The sequence below is a fragment of the Epinephelus fuscoguttatus genome, linkage group LG17 (genome assembly GCF_011397635.1).
Source record: "Epinephelus fuscoguttatus linkage group LG17, E.fuscoguttatus.final_Chr_v1".
Classification (NCBI taxonomy): Eukaryota; Metazoa; Chordata; class Actinopteri; order Perciformes; family Serranidae; genus Epinephelus; species Epinephelus fuscoguttatus.
The window spans coordinates 24,284,963-24,305,244 of NC_064768.1; the positions used below are offsets into that span (position 1 = coordinate 24,284,963).

General features: G+C 42.2%; 1 protein-coding gene across 4 annotated transcripts in view; it reads left to right on the forward strand.

Annotated features, from left to right (window-relative positions):
- ripor2 (RHO family interacting cell polarization regulator 2) overlaps positions 1 to 20,282 on the forward strand; it is a 105,052-nt gene that overhangs the window by 49,135 nt on the left and 35,635 nt on the right. For all 4 annotated transcript variants that reach the window (XM_049601702.1, XM_049601703.1, XM_049601701.1 and 1 more), the window contains exon 2: positions 17,817 to 17,937. In XM_049601702.1, coding sequence (XP_049457659.1) covers positions 17,817 to 17,937 — 121 coding nt within the window. The remainder of the gene's footprint in view (positions 1 to 17,816; positions 17,938 to 20,282) is intronic.

The following is a 20,282-nucleotide window of genomic DNA, read 5'->3' on the forward strand; positions in this document are numbered from 1 at the left end:
ACCATGCTATGAGGGGACACATATGCGCTACATGGCACATGCTTTACACTAGACGTCATGTGCGATACATGATATTTGACACACTGGCACACCCCACCTCTGGATGGGGCAGCTGGGAGCTGTGGCCGCGTTATGATTGCCATAAGCGTTTTAGGGTCTTAAGCTGATAATCTGTCTGTTTTGGTATTTGGTGCGCTCCCTCTGCAGCGTCCAGCAGCTGGAAGAGACACTATTGGTTGACGTCTGTGTGTCGTGTTGTTTTTATGTCTGTTTCTTTGTTTGCCAGCATGAGAGCAACACGCAGATACAACTTAGCCGTGTGACACATCCAGCATGAGCAGTCCTGACAGTTTTCCTCATAGTCACTTGTAATACGCCGTACATGTGCTGTCAACATCGTGATGGATCTTTCAGCAACAATCAGTGCTGCATTTTTCATCCCAGCCTCCTGTCTCCTCTGCCGCTGCTTGTTTGGTTGTTATCTCTGTTGCCTCTCGGTGTTCCTCCTCCTCTCTGTTTGTGCACATTTTGTTTTTCACTCTTTATCTCACACAGAATACAAAGCACTGAATGTCAGGGCTGTGATCACATTTAGTCTGCGACACCTTTGCAACTTTTTGCACCTTTCAGACTGGTTTCTTCTGCCACAAAGTTGAGTTTTCAGAGGCACAGGGAAGTGGGTGTTCCCATTACCCAGCTGCCTTGGAGTGGCCGTGACACGCAGCTGTGTGATGACAGATGAATTGAGGAGGAGGAAAGGGAGGGGGAATGACACCGCTCCTTCATCGTCAGGCCAGTCGTTGCCAGGATGACATTCTCTCTTTGAACTGCGCTTCTCCCGCTGCAACAAAGTATGTCCCTAAAGGTCGCAGCTGTCCACTGTGATGTTAATGTTTTGGGGACCATCATAACCCAAAAATGTCACTGTTGGATTGCAGTGGACATGGCCAGTGCTGCATGTGTAAGTCAAATGCCAGAAAATTTGTCAACCTAAGTGTTAATAACTGATTAATCGTTTTAAAGGGGCACAGAACTACATGTGGGTCGGACAACAGAGACTGCCGGTTGGGTGCAATGACAAAACAACTTACATTATGATAACTGTGGATCTAGGGCTTTTGGAGCTGGACCCAAACTAAACGTCAGGATATCTTGCCAATGCTGCTTCGATTTGGACCTTTGTTTTTTAATCTGTCTCTCAGAAGTTCCCAAAATAGTGTTAGGATCAATATTAAATCCATGGACTAATCCTTTAAGTTGTTTAATGCAAAACATTTTTAGGTTTCAGCTTCTTAAATGCAGGTGTTAAGCGCTGTTCCCTGCTACTTTCTGTTTTTTAGCTGTTACGTTAATCAATGTGAAATGGTTGACAAGACCTTTGGTTCTGTGAACTTGTGATGGGCATTTGGCATTGATAAAAATAATCAGCTTTGTAATCTACTGTGTAATGAAAATAATAATTAGACGCAGCCCTAGATGTGGTACTGCACGATGTTGTGGGATCACTAAGGTGCCATTCACACCAAATCAGACGTTGCGGCAAAAACATCAGTCCCATTCATTTGACTGTGAGTAGTGCATCTAGGCTGCAGAGATGGGGACCGCAGGGGATGCTGACAAAACAAACAAACAAACAAACAAAAAAAAGCGCAGCATCCTGCAGCAAAAAGAAGGATCCTTGACTTTGAGAAGCACTCTAGATTAGTATTTCCACTTGTGCTACAATCAGCATGGCTCGCAAATGTTAGCGGCTTGTGTGACCAAAAGTGTAACGTCTTGTTTTACGTATAGTCAGTCTGTTTTGATAGGCCTAGTTATTAAAGTAGATGTTAAATGCTAAATGCTAGCCCCAGGAGGAACACAATGGAGACAAGTGACACTCCCACATTGCTGCACAACTCTGCAGCCAATCGCCGCAACACCTTATTTGGTGTGAATGCAGCCTAAATGTCAGATCAGACTGGAAGATTGAATTTTTTTTATGACTTTCTTTACCTGTGTTATAAAGAAAAGGTCAAAGTTGTATATTAAAAATGCCATTTCGAATTTGTAGGGCCTCTAAACTGAAAGCAAAATGGAGATCCATCTCCACCTTTCACATTATTGGTGCCAGCACTGAGAAAGATACAGGGAATACACCTGTAGATAAAATATTTTTGGACCACAAAATTATTTGTTCGGCTACTGAACACTTGGATTATGTTGCACACGAATCATCTGAGCCCCAGATATCCTGCAGATGAGCAGTTTATCTTTTTGTGTGTTTTATTAGGCTCTCAGCTGCACGTACCTAAGCATTTACACCTACAGTACTTGTCTACAGCTCACTGGGAACACTGTGTGTGTTTTCAAGTGTCTCTTAACCTTTTCTGCATGTCCTCCCCTCTCTCACATTCATCTTTTCTGCTCAGCCTCGATCTTACACTGCGGATAAAAAGCTGACAGGCCATAAAAGAACAAGACTAAAGAATGGCTGTAATCCATACAGGAGAACTCAGCAGGACCAGATGTTTGCTACCGGTGTATGTGCTGTATGTAAACAGCTGTGTGTGTGCAGAGTGGCTGAGCAGGCGGGTGATAGAGTTCACATCATGATCTGCTTTTTAAAGGGCGCCAACGGACTACAGCATATCTGTAGCATCGTCCACAGATGTACAGACTTGCTTGATATCTCCATCAGTGTCTGAATCATCCTCGTTTGTGCCGTTGTTTTTCCGACCCTGTGTACTGTCGCTGTTTGTTTTTGCCGTTTCTCTTTTCACATCCTGACTCTGTGTCGAACTACGCCTACTTCCATGAGCGAAATAATCAACGCTAATTGTTTGAACTTTTAAGTAGTGGCTGTGCTCATGTCTGTGCGCAACTTCGATGTATAATGTGTTTAATTTCCAGTCTAATGTTTCACAAGTGGCCGTGCTTGCAGAGCTTCAAAATGTGCTTAATATCTCCTCAGTGCCCGGCTCCCTGCTGCATCTTTACCTCAAACAGCCTGAAAATCTCCACAGTTAGTTGAAATATTTAACTGTGAAAACACAGTTCGGGGAGATGAGGAACAATTATCCCCTCCAGTGTATTTCTCTGCCAGAGAGCGCTCATTTCAGGAACATGTGGAAGTGTTTCTTTTTCTTTCATTTTTCCTTTCCTGCTTCTGCCATCTCTTTTCCCAGCTGCTCGGCAAATTGTTATTCTGTTGTTAACATTATGGTAATGGCTTAGTCAGGGCTGCAGGAGGAATGAGTGGGACAGAAATCCTCCGTGACTTCTGTTTGTAAATCACACCTACAGAGTTAAATGCATTGCTGGCGAGGGATTGTGTGCATTTAAGGCTGTACTATGAAATGGATATAATCACAAAGCATGAGAAACAAAAGATATGAAGCACGTGGATCATGGATATGGGCCATAGTACGTTTTTTGGCTGCTGTCACAGAAAAATCAACAGTTGCCGCTTTAATTGCTTTATCCTGAATTCAGAGATGGTCAGTGGTGCAGTAGTCCATGTCAGCTGTGTCCTGAAGCCCAGGAGCTCACCTTCCCGTCATGAACTGTGACAATAGCTGGCTGTTTTCCCATGGTCGGCTAATTCACACACAGCTCTACAACACTCTGGGTTTGTGTTATCACAGTAGCAGCTATCAGTGAAAAGAATGTTGTCCTTCTTTTCCTGCTAGAAATAATAAATGGAGCTAAAATAACCGGTGAAATCCTGTTTGTACGGTAACTGCATTCCTGCAGCATAGGTGGTCACTTTTCATCAGGGTCACATGTAATGGACAAATCAAAGAAGAGCAGCAAGTGGGAAACTGGTTCTCAGGCTGGCTCCAATGCTGTGGATGCTCATATATCAGTTGGACAGCCACATAATGCTGCACATGGCACACTGTGAAGAGAAGAGACAGAAGAAGAGAGAGTGAGATGAGAGGACCTTGTTTGTTCCTTGAAAGAAAGTTTACCTTGTAGTACTTGAATAGCTAGTGAGGTTCAATGCATTTTCTACATAAGCCATGTTTCTCTAAACATAATTTTTATGCACTTTTTGAAATTTTGTGTTAAAACTTGTCTTGAGGTGGTTTTTATCCTTTGTCGAATAAGAGTTGATGTGATAAATGGGATATGGAAATGCATTTGCTGAATAAATTCTGTGGTGGTGGGCATTTAACTCACATGACTGATCAGCTGTTTCCACTGTTGGCATCTTCCCGTGCATTAAAATTATTGCATGCATTTGTCTTTGTCTTCAGACCGTATAAAACATGGCCAATGTTAGTGGACATGAAAGAACTATAAAACTTGCCCAGATTCCTAAAGAACATTCTCCCTTTTTCATCATTGATGGGTTAGATGGCCACAGCAACTTATTTTGTTTCCTGTTAGCAATCTCTGCTTCTACCCTTTTTACTGGTGGATTACAGCTGTGTGTAAAGTGTACCCTGTAATGTCAGCTTCTAATGGAACTATGCTTTGCAGCATCTCGTTCATTCACTCAAACCAATAGATGGAAATACTTATCATTCATTTTATGTTGTTTTTTTTTTTTGTGCATTTCAAAAGTTACTTTGAATTCGCTTGACAATTTAACGGGAACACAGCCGCTGACAATGTGACATTGCAAAAATATTCTCAGTGCAGCCAAAGGATGTTTGATAACATACTGACTCACAATGATTTGATTTTGACTAGATTTGATTTTGCTTTATTGTCAGAAAGAATTACGTGTTCTGTGTCTGTACTGTACTGTACTGTGTGTACTCTGAATTGATAGGTCGACAGACTGAGGAACAAATGAGCTCCTCAACTTGTTCAGTCAAGCCTGTGAGACTCTAACTCTACTGTGTGATGGTAAAAGCTGATATTATGGACAATTAACAGTAAAAAAAAAAAAAAAAATCACAATCGATGCAGCAGAATCAGAGATATCTGTTTTCTTCCTTGTCCAAACCTGATGCCTACATTACCCACAATGCAACTCAGAGCCCAGCTGGAGATTCTGATATGTTATAATAGTAGTGATAAAGCCTCAAGCAGAGATGAGGAGCGGGCTGCAGAAGTCTGATGCGCTCACTAACAGATTTTTTCCATCTACAAACTTGTAGTTTTCAGCTCCAACAGATGCTGACTCATGTGACATCACTTAAGGAAATTTACCAGACTTGATGTAGCTCCCTTTTGAGCCACAAAAGGCCTTTTTTTCCACATATGCAGTAGTACTCCCTAATACCTTTTTAACAGTATATGATGTGTGGGACTAAAGGTTTCAATAAAAAAAGAAAAAACCCAGCTAGCTCCTTCTTACAGCTGCTGGTGTGTTATAGTGCTGCAAAGCATTATGCACTTCTCCTGGGAGATGGTACTGGCTCAACAAAGTTACATAGTGCAAGAACAGGCGTTCAGGGCACAGACTGGCAATGAAAGAGGTGCCATTCTCCCTATTACAAGTCAGTGTATCATCTAAATGATGTTGGAGCTGTTAAAAAAAGATGCATAATGTTGCTTTATGTTGTTGTTCAAATAGAGATTGACATGACATCTTGATGAAGCATGATGGGCTCTACCTCCAGCCTATTAAGGTCATATAATCTCAGCAGCAAAGGCTTTTGAAAAATGAGATTCACCCCAGCAGGTTAAAAATGCTGTGTTCAGAAGCTGCGTGCTGTGTTATGGTGTCACCATCTGGAGTCAGTTAGACAAATCTATATAGGAACAATCTAGTCCGCAGGCTTTCAAATATAAAGTGAAATCTGGACATCAGTGCTTTTGAGTGACAGGCTGTGTCTGATACTGCTGTCGCTTTATTGTTTGTTTATAATCCCTGCAAAGCAGCATTGATATTGAGTGGATCATCCTGGTGACGGGACGGCTGTGAATGTGCAGCGTTATCAGAGTTTCTGGTGACGATGTTGTCATGGCACTACTTTATTTGGCTGCAACATTTAATGACTTTGTTGTCAGTGTGTTGACACTCAGGTCAGCAGCAGACACATCATGTGCTCGTGTCCTAAAGCTCTTGTCTCTCAGCTGCTGCTGCTGCTGCTGCTGCTGCTGCTTTCTACTATACTGTCTAATAATGTATTAAATGTCATAAAAATAATCTTTGAGTCCATTAATCTGGATTGTGCATTTACTGGTATGGTTTACAGTTCTCACAAGTGATTACACGCTGCTCTCTGCAGCTGAAACATCAGCAGCAGCTGCCTGAATGTAACTTCAGTCCAGACATGCCTCAGTTAATCTGCTCATCTATACATTTAAATGCCAATTCATATCCTGGCCTTAATTTGTCCTGCATGCACTGCCCCACCAGGACACTGATGACCTATAATTATAACTGAGTGACTTTAATGGCAACTAAACGATATGTGGGGAAATGTGAATGTACCTTTGCATACACACAGTGGTTTGTAAAGAGCGGGCAGTGCCTTCAAATGCAGGGGGAAATGTCAGAGGTGGTCAGAAACAAGCTATGGTTCTTGTTAAACATGAGGTCTTCAAAGACAAATATTAAGAATACTAATAACGTGTACTAATTGAGTTTACACATAATTCCAACAGTGGCCTAAAATGCCTATCTGTCCTCTAAAATCCAAATCTGAAAATTAGATTCAGATTTAATGTTTGCATGTGTGTGTATTTCCGCAGCTCGTTGGCAATGTCTCTGACCTGTCTCGACTTTCATGTGATGAAGCTGGCGCTGGCCTCCTTTCTCACTCTCTCTCTCGCACACACACACTGCACAGACCCTGTTCGATTCCCACACTTTGGCATTCACACAACAGTCGCGTCCTCTCTGCAACAGATCTAGTTCCCAATCTGTCTGCTAATAAACCACATCAGATGACTGAAGTGAACGTCAGCTGACTCTTGTTGATGTTATTTATAGTTTAATGATGACCCGATAAAGCTTTGGTTGTGTTTTGGTAAATCATTCGCCATGGGAATATGTCTGAGATCTGAAGATTTGGATTATGTGGGTCAGGATTTCAGGCAGCTTGATTAGTTTTGGATAAGGTCCTGATACACAGGGTGAATACTTGAACAAAAACAAATTTCAATTTCAAACTGTAATCTGGAGAAATGTATCATTTCCAGTCTGGCCAAGGTTTGGATAGAAAAATGTTAACTCTTTAGTGTTTCTAGAGCTGCAACTAACAATTATTTTCAATGTTGATTTTTTTTTTTTTTTTTTTTGATTAATCAATTAGTTGTTTGGTATATGAGACATCAGAAAATGGTAAAAATCAGTGATTCCCAAACCCCAAGATGATGTCCTCAAATGTCTTTTTTGTCCACAACCTTAGCATATACAGTTTACTTTCTTACATAAGTAAAGAAGACATAAAATATTCACATTTAAGAAGCTGAAATCAGAGAATTTTGACTTTACTTTTTCAACCAATTATCAAATTAGTTGGTGATTAATTTAATAATTGACAATGAATTGATTAATTGTTGCAGCTCTGTGCGTCTCTATGGTAAATATGAAGCCACAGGGACATGAAAACAATTGAGATATAACATGTTAATGTGCTGGAAGGTGAATTTTGTTACCTTTCGTCACAACCAGGCTAGCTGTTTCCCCATGTTCCCAGTCTTTATGCTAAGCTAAGCTAACTGTACAGACATGAGAGGGGTATTGATCATAGCAATCTACGTTTTGGTAAGAAAGCAAATATGTCAAACTGTTCTCTTATCTGTTCATGGCTTAACTAACTTCTTGATAAATCGTCACATTTCCAAATGGAGCAGTGTGCTTTTGTCTTCATTAGTACATGGTTCCAGTTTCTTGATATGCAGCAGTCAGATCTTCTGACAGATTCAGTTGTTTGGGGTCGGTCGCGCAAGCTAGCTTGTAAAGATGAGTCATGTGTTTCTTTGTCTTTGCTACATGTCAGTTTGTTGTTTTTGTCAAACGCTTGTGTCCCTTCAGGAATTTTCCCCCATTGTGGCCATTCAAAGTGACTCACAGAGAAGCATTGTTCACATCTGCGGAGATGACTATTGACCAAGCTATTGATTCTTTTGGTACCTGAGGTATCATGATCATCGCCGCATACCTGCATCACACAGGATGTGTTGAAATTTCTGTACTGCCCATTGTCTCTCTTGTGTGTTTTGTCTGTGTGATGGGATTGCCGAAACCTCAACTGGTGACTCTTCATTTTTAGTCAGCGTGTAAAAATGTTATTTATCACCCTACATGTGACACAGTGTAGGTGACTGCAGCCGAAACTGGGTCGCTCTTCTCAGGTTCAAAGCTTTTGGTGAATTCCTAACTGTCAACTGGTCAAGTTATTTACAACATCCTCTTCTGTTTGTGTGGGAATGCATGTTTTGGATGCTGGTAACCAGAGGGTCAGGTGACTGAAGGTGGGTTGTTTGCTGGGTTTCATGTTTTAACCAAAAATGAACAAACCCTTGAACCTGCAATAACAGATTTTTTTGGGCCACTTGGCAGCAGCAAAAACAAACTGTAAACACACGTCGGACATATTATTATTATTATTATTATTATACTTTTATTATCATTCGGGCTGGGTATTGGTTCCTTGATACCTTTAAGTTACATCAACCGAAACAACCCAAGCGTTTCGGAACGTATCCAGTCAAACCATACCTGCATTTGATTGTTTTTGCGCTACAGTCTGATCCTGGACTCCCTGCTCCAGCAACTTTCTTTTGCTGTCATTTCGGGAGCCGCTCCCCTCCCGGCAAATGGTCAGTTCAATTTCTGCCTGGTAAGCACGAGCTAACGCAGCAGCAGCAGCTAACATCCAACACAGAGCCATTTAACAGTGCTAACAAACTCACAGCGACACCACCACTGAAACAGCTGCGTTGATAACTGCATCGTAACGTTAGCCATGTGATGCTAACAGTTAGCCCTCTCACAGTGTTAGTGCGGCCAGTCGAACCCACAAGAGTCTCAGCCGTGGAGCTCACACTACCGCAACAGCAGCTAACTATTAAGGGAAGTATTTGGCTCTTTAGCTGCTAAGTGCTTCACTGCGCTCACCTGTTCAGTCACTAACTGTGTCCGTGTGCACACTGAGCAGGTAGATTTGTAGAGCGTTATTGCTGCTGCGGCAAAAAAAAAAACACACACACACCGATAAGTGGGATCTAAAATATGAAAGTTGTGGGTCTGAAAGTCAAAACGATGAGCTGAAAGATGCTAAAATGTTCAGTAGAGCTGAGGAGAACTGCTGACTTGGGCGTCTGGGTTTGTCACTACAGGCATACATTGTCATTTAATCCATTACTAATGTAAAAATATTGATAACAGCAGCTTTAACTTCATGAATATACACATCAAAATTTCTCCAGGTTTGATCCCTTCTCAGTCAAAGTGCGTTGCAGGCAGTGAGCTGAATACTCTGTGAACCATCCTTATTATTAAAAGTGTTTCATCGCCACCACCTTTATTTGTCCTTTTAGCACATCTTTTTGAGAAGCCTTTCAGTCAGGATGAATAAGCACTCCCTCCTCAGGAGTAACCTGCACTTCTCTTGAGCACCGAGGATAATGAGCCTCTCTTCACCTCCAGTCATTTTAACTTGTAAAAGTAGCTATAAATGACCAAATCCTGAAGTCGGTTAAGAAGCAATATCACGATCTTACTGCTGTATAGGACTGTAGATTCACATTTGCATGTGCACCGTTCTGGTGTCACCTTTCAAAACATAACTGTGCTTGTGATTACGCGCCTGTGTGTGCTCTGCAGGCAGATTTGTCAGTGTCACACGCTCTACCTGCAGGGAACTTTGGATTTAAAACACGTTCTTTGCAAAATGGTCAACAGGTTAGTGGGACAGGAGATCAGAGTGGGATTAAAACATGCTGCCTTTCATCTCAAAATTAATCTTATGCACTCTATGCATGCATGGAATTATGTAGACAGTCTGTAATCTGAGAACAGTTGAAGTTTCAGGATGTCTTGCTGGAGGTCTTAAATCTTAACTTGTTTTAATATTTGAGAGAAACTTTGGATTTACATGCAGTGATTCTGTAGTTTAATATGAGCATGCTAAGTAGACTAAAGTGAAGGTACCTTAGTTTCTTTTTGATGCAGTTTGAGACACTTGTGAGGTCTATGAAAATAGAAAATAGAAGCTCTGTCAGATGCCCTCATGCTTGTTTTCAGTTATGAACAGGATTACAGGAAAACAAAAAGACAGAACGAAACAATGTAGTGTGTTCTGGCTCAGTGATGGCAGCCTGCAGCCAGTTTTAGCCCAGTTTGGAGCGGCACCAGCACTTCCCCTCCTCCCTGAACCCGTTCACACAGATATGGACTCAGCGCAGCACAAGGAATAACTGCACAGCTTTCAGGCACGCGCTTGCAACCTGCAGGGTGTGTTGGAACATGTTAGCATTTCCAGTCATATGTAAACAGTATGTCATCACTGTAATCCCTTGGTTTTGTTCTGTTTCAACAGAGGCCTGATTGTTTGTATCTTGCATCCAGACTGCTGCATCTTTTTATTCTCCTGTCACATCTCTCCTCATCTCCTAGCTGCCTTATTCTTTAATTGCTTCCTATTTTTATCTGCACTTCTCGCCACGTTAACATACAAAGAGACAAAATTAGAAGGGAAGGGACGTTGAAAAGCAGTTTAAGGAGGCTTTTGATGACATTTAAAGCAGCATCTGTAAAAGATCTGAATATAAAAACAGCTTTTTTCCAAATGAAGGATTGGTGCTTTAAAAGCCTCGGCCCTGTAACACGAGGGCGTGTGTCCTACTTCTTGGCAGTTGGCTCATAACCGTTGTTTTACGTAACGCACTTCATCCCATTTTGTCTGCTGTTGCCATGGTGAGGCTAATTTATACAGGCATTAAGAATTAGGCTCCTTTTCTTAACATGCACTAGGAGCTGACACTGTTTTTTTTAAACACATAAATACACACTCATGAACACTCATTAAATAGGCACAAACACACACACATGCAGAGGGTGTGTGTGTGTCTGTGAGTTTGGTTGAGACTCCTGTATAAAGGAGGAGAGTGAGGTGGGCATAGTGAGCAAAGTGCGATTTGTGCAGCAACACTTGAAGAAGCTGAAATGATTGTGATTGTTAGAGCTAAGAATTAAGAGATGTAGCAGAGTCTGTGTACATACACTGAATAAACAGTATATCACACATAGTCCTGATAATGAGTCATTGCGTTTATCTCTAGCTCACCTGCGTCTCCTCGTCTCCATCTACTCTTTCTTTGCTGCAAACTTCATAAAAGAAAAAAAGTAGCTGCTGATAAAAGAAATCAATGAGAACCCTAAGTCATCAATGTGCTTCATGGAAAGAGAAAATGTTTTATAATCAATATACGATTGTATGAAAGAAAACAATGAGAGTGAGAGGTAGAGCGGGAGGGGAGGACAGAAGAAACAATAGAAACAATAGAAGAAGACAATGAGTCATACTGCCATTGAGGAGAAAACAGGAGGTGACCTCGGTGGGAGAAATGTTTGGAAAAAACAATTCAGACTTCTGAGTCACCAGAAAACAAACTCTCAAACATGAAAGAAAGATCTGGAAGATGGCAAAATTATAGTCATTTTATGTGTTTCTTTGGCAAATGTTTGAATCTGTGATTGTTTGGGTGCTGAAGAAAGAAAGTTGTGTGATGGTGCTGTTGTGTGTCCAGTGTCCGCCCAGGACGACCTGCAAAGTGCAAATTTTTGGGAGCCTTGCTGGCTTGTGTGCTTGCACTGTCACCGAAAGTAAACCATAAAGCAGAGCAAAACATAATTAGAAAATTAGTGAAACTCCACACAGCAAAAGGTGAATCGTAAAACTTGTTAATCAACCTGTTGTGTCTTTATTCTTTCACTACTATTTAGTTTTGTAAGATTGTAACAAGCCAACTTCCCTCCAAAATATGACATTACATCCTTCATGAATATTCATCCAAACCAGGACTTTTAGCTGTTTAGATCTTGGAAGACTACATTTAGGCCTGACTCTTGAAAGATGAAGATTGAATTATCAGTCAGAGACCCCTCAGTCGACTGAGATTCCTCAAGTCAAGCAGTGGTTCTTTGTTTTCAGTCAGAGTGCATTGTACTTCTGTGGACATTGCAGTCCCTAGATTTAGCTGTAGAGTGAGCGCTCCTCACTTCACAGCAACTTTATAAAGTACAGTCACTGGCTGTTGTTTGCTGTATAGTGTCAGCAAAAAATGTTGCACATTTACAATTCGTTGTTAGCTTGGTTAGCACACATTAGTAACCGCATTGTAACCATTAACATCTGTTCAAACTCTCAAACTCTGTGTGGGGAAAAAAAGGAACAAATAGTTGAATATTAGTATCAAAAAGCCAAATTAGATTCGACACAGAATTCTGAGTCGGGTGGAGTCCCAACTACATTTAAGGATCCCTTCCATGTTATTTCAGTTTTTGTGGGACCCTTCAATTTCCCAAAAGATTTCTTCCAGCTCTCTTCACGATGTCAGACAGTAGGACTGCACAATATTTTTTTACTTGTCATTGCAGTGTTAGCCTGCACAATAAACACATCTATGATACTGCACATTGAATATAATAACAATATATTAAATTACATGTTTGTAGGGGCTATTTTGTCTGATGCACACCATGCTGTTAACTCTCCGGCCAATCAGACCGAGCCCTTGCTGTTAGGCATCATCTGATTGGTTAGAATCTTCATGCATTTGAGTGAGGTTTATTAGACTAGTACTGCTGTACTGCTCTGCATGGTTGAAGAAAGATGAGTGCAGATGAAATGTGACTGCTAGATAGGAGCTGGTGCCTAAAAACAAAAAACAAGGCATGTCAGTCTACTGGCAGTAATTTGAAAACAGGAGAGAGGACGCCAAGTACAGTTAGTGTTCATAACCATCAGTCAAGAACTGAATACACTTTAATATCTGTTTGTCACAAGACATATCGTGCAGCCTTAATTCACAGCAAACGGTGGCAGTAAACTTACTATAAGATTAGCTCAGCTAACCCTCGTCAGTCACATGACCCTCGCCTTGCAGGTTGTAGTGGTCATTTAAGAGGTTCCTGTGTCTTCCTAGACGTTCTCTCATCCCTCATGCACTTATCCATTCTGCCCCTCACCCCCCAGCACTCAGAGCACACACACACACACACACACACACTGACAGTCATGGGTGGGACTAATGCATTAATGCACAAGGACCTTAGAGAGTGAACAGCAAATTGAGATTGCATCAGGTGTCCTGCTCTCTCACGCTTGTCCCCCTTCACTAACCTGTGTGTGTGTCCGTGTATCATTTGTCCGCTCTTTGCCAAGCTGCAGCTCAGCATACTGATCGAACCGATGTTCACATATTCCACAAAGAAACACACACTCACACCTCGTCGAGGGGCATTTAAGGCTGTTAGCATGTGAGCGCCAGAAAAAAAAGACCAGTGAATGGACTGAATGGCGGCTGTATTCAACGCGGGTTAGCGCCTGGCACCAAACCAGAACACACTGCGAGAGTTGGCATTGTTATTCTCGTTCTGAAAGGCTCTTTAGACGAGATGAGCGGTGACACTAAGAGGTGCAGAGGAAAGGTTTTTATGATTCAGTGACTGAACTCAACTCTTTGTTTGTGTGTGTGTCTTTATACGTGGGGACCATTGATTTAAATGTGGAGTTTGTTTTGAAGGGGCTTGCTGAGGCTGGGAAAGGTTTTGGGAAAAACCAGAAGCCCGGACATGAGTGTGAATGTTGAGCATACCACTCATGCCAAAATCTCTACTGCAAAAACACATAAGGAGAGTTAAAACAGGCTGTTTTCTCTAACTTTGGTGTCTTGTTTTGTCTGACTGTCAGTCTAAGACTCAAGTATACTTGGAAAATGACTTATTGGAAACAAACAGCTGATGCTAAAAAGCAGGTACTGGATGTTACTGAGGGAGAGAAGATGATTTTTTTTTTTTGTCTAAGTGTCACATTCATCCAGCAGTGGATGGGCGAGTCCTTGATAAATGAATGTAGGACAAACACTGAGTTTGTTTCATACAGTCTCTGCCTCACAGTCGACATTAGATTTTAGTGAGCACACCATGTAACTCTAAATATGAAGCCATCTCCCCAGTTTGAACTGTCTGAGTGCTGTTATTTCACAGCTTTTCTCTGCTGACAGCAAGGCATACTTTTATTCCCTTGTGCCCTCATCATGGGCAGAACTACCTGCTTGTACCATTTTGGAACATCAGGATGTTGAATGGACTTGAAACTAAACAGTTTACACCATCTGGTATCATTACGTACAGCTTTTAGTTTTCAAGTGTCCAACATTTCTCTCGTCCTTTGTCTAAAATCTACCAGAAATCTTCGGGAAATGGCTGAAGTGCAGGGAACAGTGTCCATTACCCAGAAAGCATTAGGTAACAAAATGTACTGTATATCATTTGCCGCCCACTGCTCTTCTTTTAGGAGAGTGAGTCAGAAAGTCAGAGAGACAAACACTGCATGGCAGAAAACTGCTGTTGAGCATCCAGATACTGAAATGGACCGAAATGCTTCAGAGCTTTTGGGAAAATTGCTGCTTCTTCTGCCACCCACCAACTGTGGTCAGGTCAGGACAATATGATAATGCAGTGTTATTATTGATTATTGTATTCAGAGTTGGGAGGAAGTCACACATGCAAGTCTTAACTTTCAAGTCTCAAGCAAGTCACTGTGGTGACAATCAGGCGAAGCGAGTCGAGCCTCTGCTCCATCCATCCATTTTCATCCACTTAGCCCCCAAGGCATTCCCAGGCCAGATGAGATATATAATCCCTCCAGTGTGTTCTGGGACTGTCTCTGGGCCTCCTACCAGTGGGGTGTGCCTGAAACACCTCCAGCGGGAGGTGCACAAGAGGCATCCTGATCAGATGCTCTAACTACCTCAATTGACCCCTTTGGACACGAAGGTGCAGCGGCTCTACTCCGAGCTCCCTTCGGATGTCCGAGCTCCTTTTCCTATGTCTAAGGCTGAGCCCAGCCACATGGAGGAAACTCATCGCGGCTGCTTGAATCCACGATCTCATTCTTTCGGTCACAACCAAGAGCTCATGACCATAGGTAAGGGTTGGGACGTAGATGGAGCAGTAAATCGAAAGCTTCGTCTTCTGGCTCAGCTCCCTCTTCACCACGATGGGCCGGTGCAGCTTCTGCAGTGATGCAGGCGCTGCACCGGCCCGTCAAACCACTCATCCATCTCATGGTCCATTCTACCCTCACTCGTGAACAAGACCCCGAGATACTTGAACTCCCTCGTTGAGCAGTAACTCTGTCCCAACTCGGAGATGGCAGTCCACCATTTTCCAGCAGAGAACCATGGCCTCAGATTTGGAGGTGCTGACTCTCTTCCCGACCGCTTCACACTCGGCTGCAAACCGCCGCACTGTATGCTGCAGCTTTAATTCTGTTGTGATGTTGTTTTAAATCATATTGCATTGCACGAGGTGTGTTAAGACTATAAAATCCAAAGAATGTTACATAATTTTTCACAGAAAAACAACCGATCTGTAGAGGAAAACAAGATATAATTTTAGCTACATAGAGCCATTCAAAGCAGAACACGCTGTCTCGAGCCAAAACATCCATCCAGTCATTGGACCTGATGATTCATTTACTGAGTCACAGCCATCAGGGTCCTCAGTGTTAAAGTGAGCTAGCTGCTATTAATAGCCTGAACAGTATCAGTCTCACTGGCCTATTGTCCCCCTGCCGCAAAACAAGGCTCTAATCTTTCGTCGGGCCCCGTGCCGGGTCTTTGTGTGACTCTCTGTCCGTCACACACACCAAAGAAGGGGATATCAGGTTGCTCAATCGCTTGTAGCACTGAGGTGTCTGTGGACGGAGATGGTGTGTGTGTGTGTGTGTGTGTGTACATGTTTGCATTTGTATGACAGAGCGAGCACCACACAGAGGTAGTCTGTCCTCTGAAGACAGACTGATGGATCAGTGGAAAATAAAACAAGGTCAAACAAACACAAGGCCCCACAAACAGAGTGGCACAAAAATGCAGCGTTTTGCTTGTCACTTGGTTTTTCAAAGTTGTTCCACTTGTAGTGCTGCGTGACCGTTTATCTTGTTTGTGTGAGGAGGACAGGCACAAACAGGAGAGCTGAATGCTGAGGCTGATGCCTTTGCTTGTCAGTGGACTTTAATTTGATTTGACAAATCTGTCTCTCTCCTCCAGGCGTTAGTGTGTTTGCTATACTTTTCCTTCAGCCCAGTTGTGAGTGATACAGTACTACAATGTTTACAGTCGTCACACTGTTAACACTGAGATCAGCATCTGCAAGGTTTCTCTTGATTCAGGATTTCGTTCTGAATTTGACCGATGCATATTTGGATTTGGTGTGTACCTTACTGCGTGAAATTTTTTTATTTAAGGTAATACTTCACCCACGAAATGATCATTTGAGTATTGGTTACTCACCAGGTTTTTCTTGCGAGTCTTCATCTTGAGTAAAGAATCCAAAAACAGAAAATTCTTGATAAGTTAAAGTAATCGGGGCAGCATTTGACAGCAAAACAAATTTGTGCAGTATAAGCCAAGTTTCATTTATCAAATCGTATGCCCAGTGCCGACAAACATGCATTTTTGCTTAAACACCCACTTCGTTAAAACTCCAGTTGAGATGTATATTCAGAATGTGCTGTGTACATGCCCATGTCATGCTATTAAAACACTGAATATCAGCATAGCCTACATGCCTTAATTGGAAATTACTGTCATATTCAGAATATTGGTGTGCATATAAACGCAGACATTGACAAAATAAACATTTTTAATGTTGAGGTCATGCCTGACTGATACCTGATCTGCTTAATAACGTCACTTTGGGCCACAAAAGAGCAGCAGATTGAGGATTCGCTGCTTTGCACGTCATCAAACAAGTTTAAATATTCACTGAACTGCCCTTTAAGTTTTAAATGCCAACCTGCTGCCACTAGCACCCTGATCTGGACAAAATCTCAACATGCTAGCTGACACTGTGATTCAGTTATCTCAGTGGATCCTTTCCTGCAGGCACTTCATCTCTGCTACATCATTATCTGACAGCTGTACGTGGACGTTTCTCTTGTCTATTTTCAGCTTGTTCCCCAAGTGTCCATGTGAGCCGTGTTGCATTCCACATCAGCTTAAAAAAAAAAGGTTAAAATCTGACAGGCTGCTGCTGCTGCTAAATATAGAGACACTGTGATAAAAGATGTCTTAACTATAAGAGAGGCTGATTAGATAACTCAGCCATAGGACGGCCTGGATTGGTTTTTCTTGGAAACACATAAATTAGATTTGTAGAAGGCAAACGTGGCCTTTAAAGCTACAGCAGATCTGTGGTACAGTCCCCCACCATGCATTGAGTTCTGCTCGTGCTCCATTTTAAACAGCTGTCAGACTAATGAAACGCCTTTTTGGGTTGACTTCTTAGTTCAGGTAGAAAATATGTACAAACACTGAATGGAAAGTGACGAGCCTTTTTTTGTGACACCTGCCTGAGGAAGGAAAACAGTAGCAGTTGAGGTATGTTTGCAGTTGAGTGGTGACAGGTAGGCCAGAGTAGTAGAGACATGTTAGTGCAGGCTCTGAATGCTGCTCGTCCACATCACACATGGCAAGCTTCACCAACAGTCCCTACTTTGTTCTACATTGCACAGTTCTCCCTGCACTCTAATTAACCTTTCTGTTGACATGGTTTGGGTGTTAATTGAGTTCATAGGGTGCTTTTGTTGTACCCGTGATGCATTACTGACCCAGATCCTCGAGCCACCACACGCTGTCTAAATATTGTCAGTGGATTTGTTTGTAATGGATTTCTGTGTCTGTCTTTTCTCCAGGAGTGTCGTCCCGCGTCCCAGAGATCATGGCGGCCGGCACCCACTCTCCCGGAGGGCCCAATGGTATAATCCGGAGTCAGTCCTTTGCCGGCTTCAGCACGCTACAGGAACGACGCTCTCGGTACGTCTTTAAAACTGTTAATCTGTCGTCAGCTGATGTTACACATTTCTAAAATGACAATTGAGGTCAGAGTGGCAAATTGATTTTCCCCAGCCAAGATTAAAGTATCATATCCTCAGAAGCACTATTGATTTAGAGGTGAAGCTCTTTAGAAAATACATTAATAATCACCGTTTTACTAAAATGTCAACATTTAACGAGGGTCTTTAAATGAATGGTTAACAGTAGATCAAAGAGTTTAGTTTAATCATTATGGTGTTCTTAAACAGGTAAGACACAGGGCTGGTGATGAAACAATTTTGAAAGGAGATCACAACAAAATTTATGTCGATAATGATGATAAACTTGGGACATTTACCCTCTTATGAACTGATCTAGCAACCTATCACACATCAGATATAAACGTGACACAGTGGAGGCAGCAGATTTAAGGATATATTTTACTGGGGTCAATGACGACAATGCTCGTTATCCATTAGTGCAACAAAAAGGGAGACAAAAGGATCAATTTAACAAACATATGAAACTAGCAGAACGCAAACTTGTAGAAATGTGATGTCTTCGGCCACTCCGCCTGCAGCAACTTCCTGCCTACTCCTAATCCAGACCTGGTTTGCTTTACACAGCCACAGGGCTGTGTTCTGAACATTTTGAGGTGATTTTTTCAAATTTGGCAGAAATGTTAACTTGGACACGACAATAAACTTGCTAGATTTTGGTGGCCAAAGGTCACTCTGACCTCACCAAACATGTTTTTTGGCCTTAACTCAAGAATTCTTATGTTAAAGGAGCTATATGTAAGAAATCTAAAGCAAATAGTCGTAAAATCCTCCCAATATGTCACAGAGACTAAGGAATAATGTTCATATGACATACTGATCTCACTGACATCAATAGTACAGCCAGAATATTTGCATCTACAAAATTTTTTTTGCAAATCATGTTTATGTTTTGAATTTGTGTTTTGGCCTGTTGCACCACCCACCGCCGTCTACCAGTCACACAGTCAGTAGAGTCTCAGCATCAGTTACAGTTACGACTGAGCTACAGCAGCACGGCAAGCAGCATTAGCAGTGTCCCAGTACATAGCATGAGCAGCTGGCTCCTCCTCAGCTGTATCCCGGCAGCAGCGTTAGCAGCAGAGAAGCCGGAGTTGCTCGAATGGTCCGCTGGAAAACCGAAGATCAAGGACGCAGCGACGCGGCCCTGCAATGGCAGCCGCTCGTGGTCAAACAAATCAGTCTCCAGCGTGCCGCTGTCCAGCAACCTTGAATCTGTAGGGGAGGAGGGGTGGACACGACTCGCGGCAGTATTTTGAATTTGAGTGCAGTAACCGTTTTGGCCACATTCTTACATACAGCGCCTTTAATTCTTACAAAATTTCACATAAATGTCTCATAGGATAAAATGATGAAGTGATGACATTAGGTATTCAAAAGGTCAAAGGTCACTGTAACATCATAAAGTTCTACTTTTTTGGCCATTATTCAGTGTCAAAACTCAAGAACAGAAGGGGAGACATTTGGTCAGATACTGAATTGATGACTTTAATCTTGGGCGTGAAACTGTGCTGATTCTAAAGATCTCCTGTGTTGAAGATGTGTGTAAAGTATCCATGTTTTCACAGACATGGATGTAAACTGTAAGCAGAACTTGACTAGTTTGCGGAAAGTGCAAAGTGGATATTCTAGATCATTCTTTCTATATTAATTATTATTATTTATTTTTTATTTATGCTCATCTCTCTCGCTCATCACAGACGTAGACTTATACGCAAATTTTGTCAGTGTCTCTCTCACACACACTTTTCACTGGTGGTTTACTCATATCTCAATAATCAGCCTTTGAAAACACGACAGCCTCAGTGGTTTAGGACACGTCCAAAGGGCATAGATTACTTGATAAAGAGACTAACGCTTCTGAGTTTCCTATGATGATGAGATAAAAAAAGGCACATTCTTCCTGCTGATGAGGGTCGACATAGAGCTAATGAGGTGAGTGGTGGCTGTGTCTGCACAACACTTGCAAAGAGACCTCAAAGCAGAATGGCTACAGTCGCAGAGCTCTCCCTCCTGCTGTTTGCTCTCATCAGCAACATTCATACAGAAGAACTCATTGTCATCAGGAAGAGCTGGGACGATTACACCTTCAACCTACCCAAAGAGGCCAGCTCCTGCCTGATCTCCAGATTTGTTGGTGAGGAGAAGCTTGTCCTGTGGAACACCTCTGACCTCTGGTCCGAGAACCCCTTAGTACCTGAAGACTTGAAACAACGACTCTCAGTTGTCAGCAGGGAGAATATTACTTCCTACAGGATCAGCTCCCTGACGGATTCAGACTCTGGC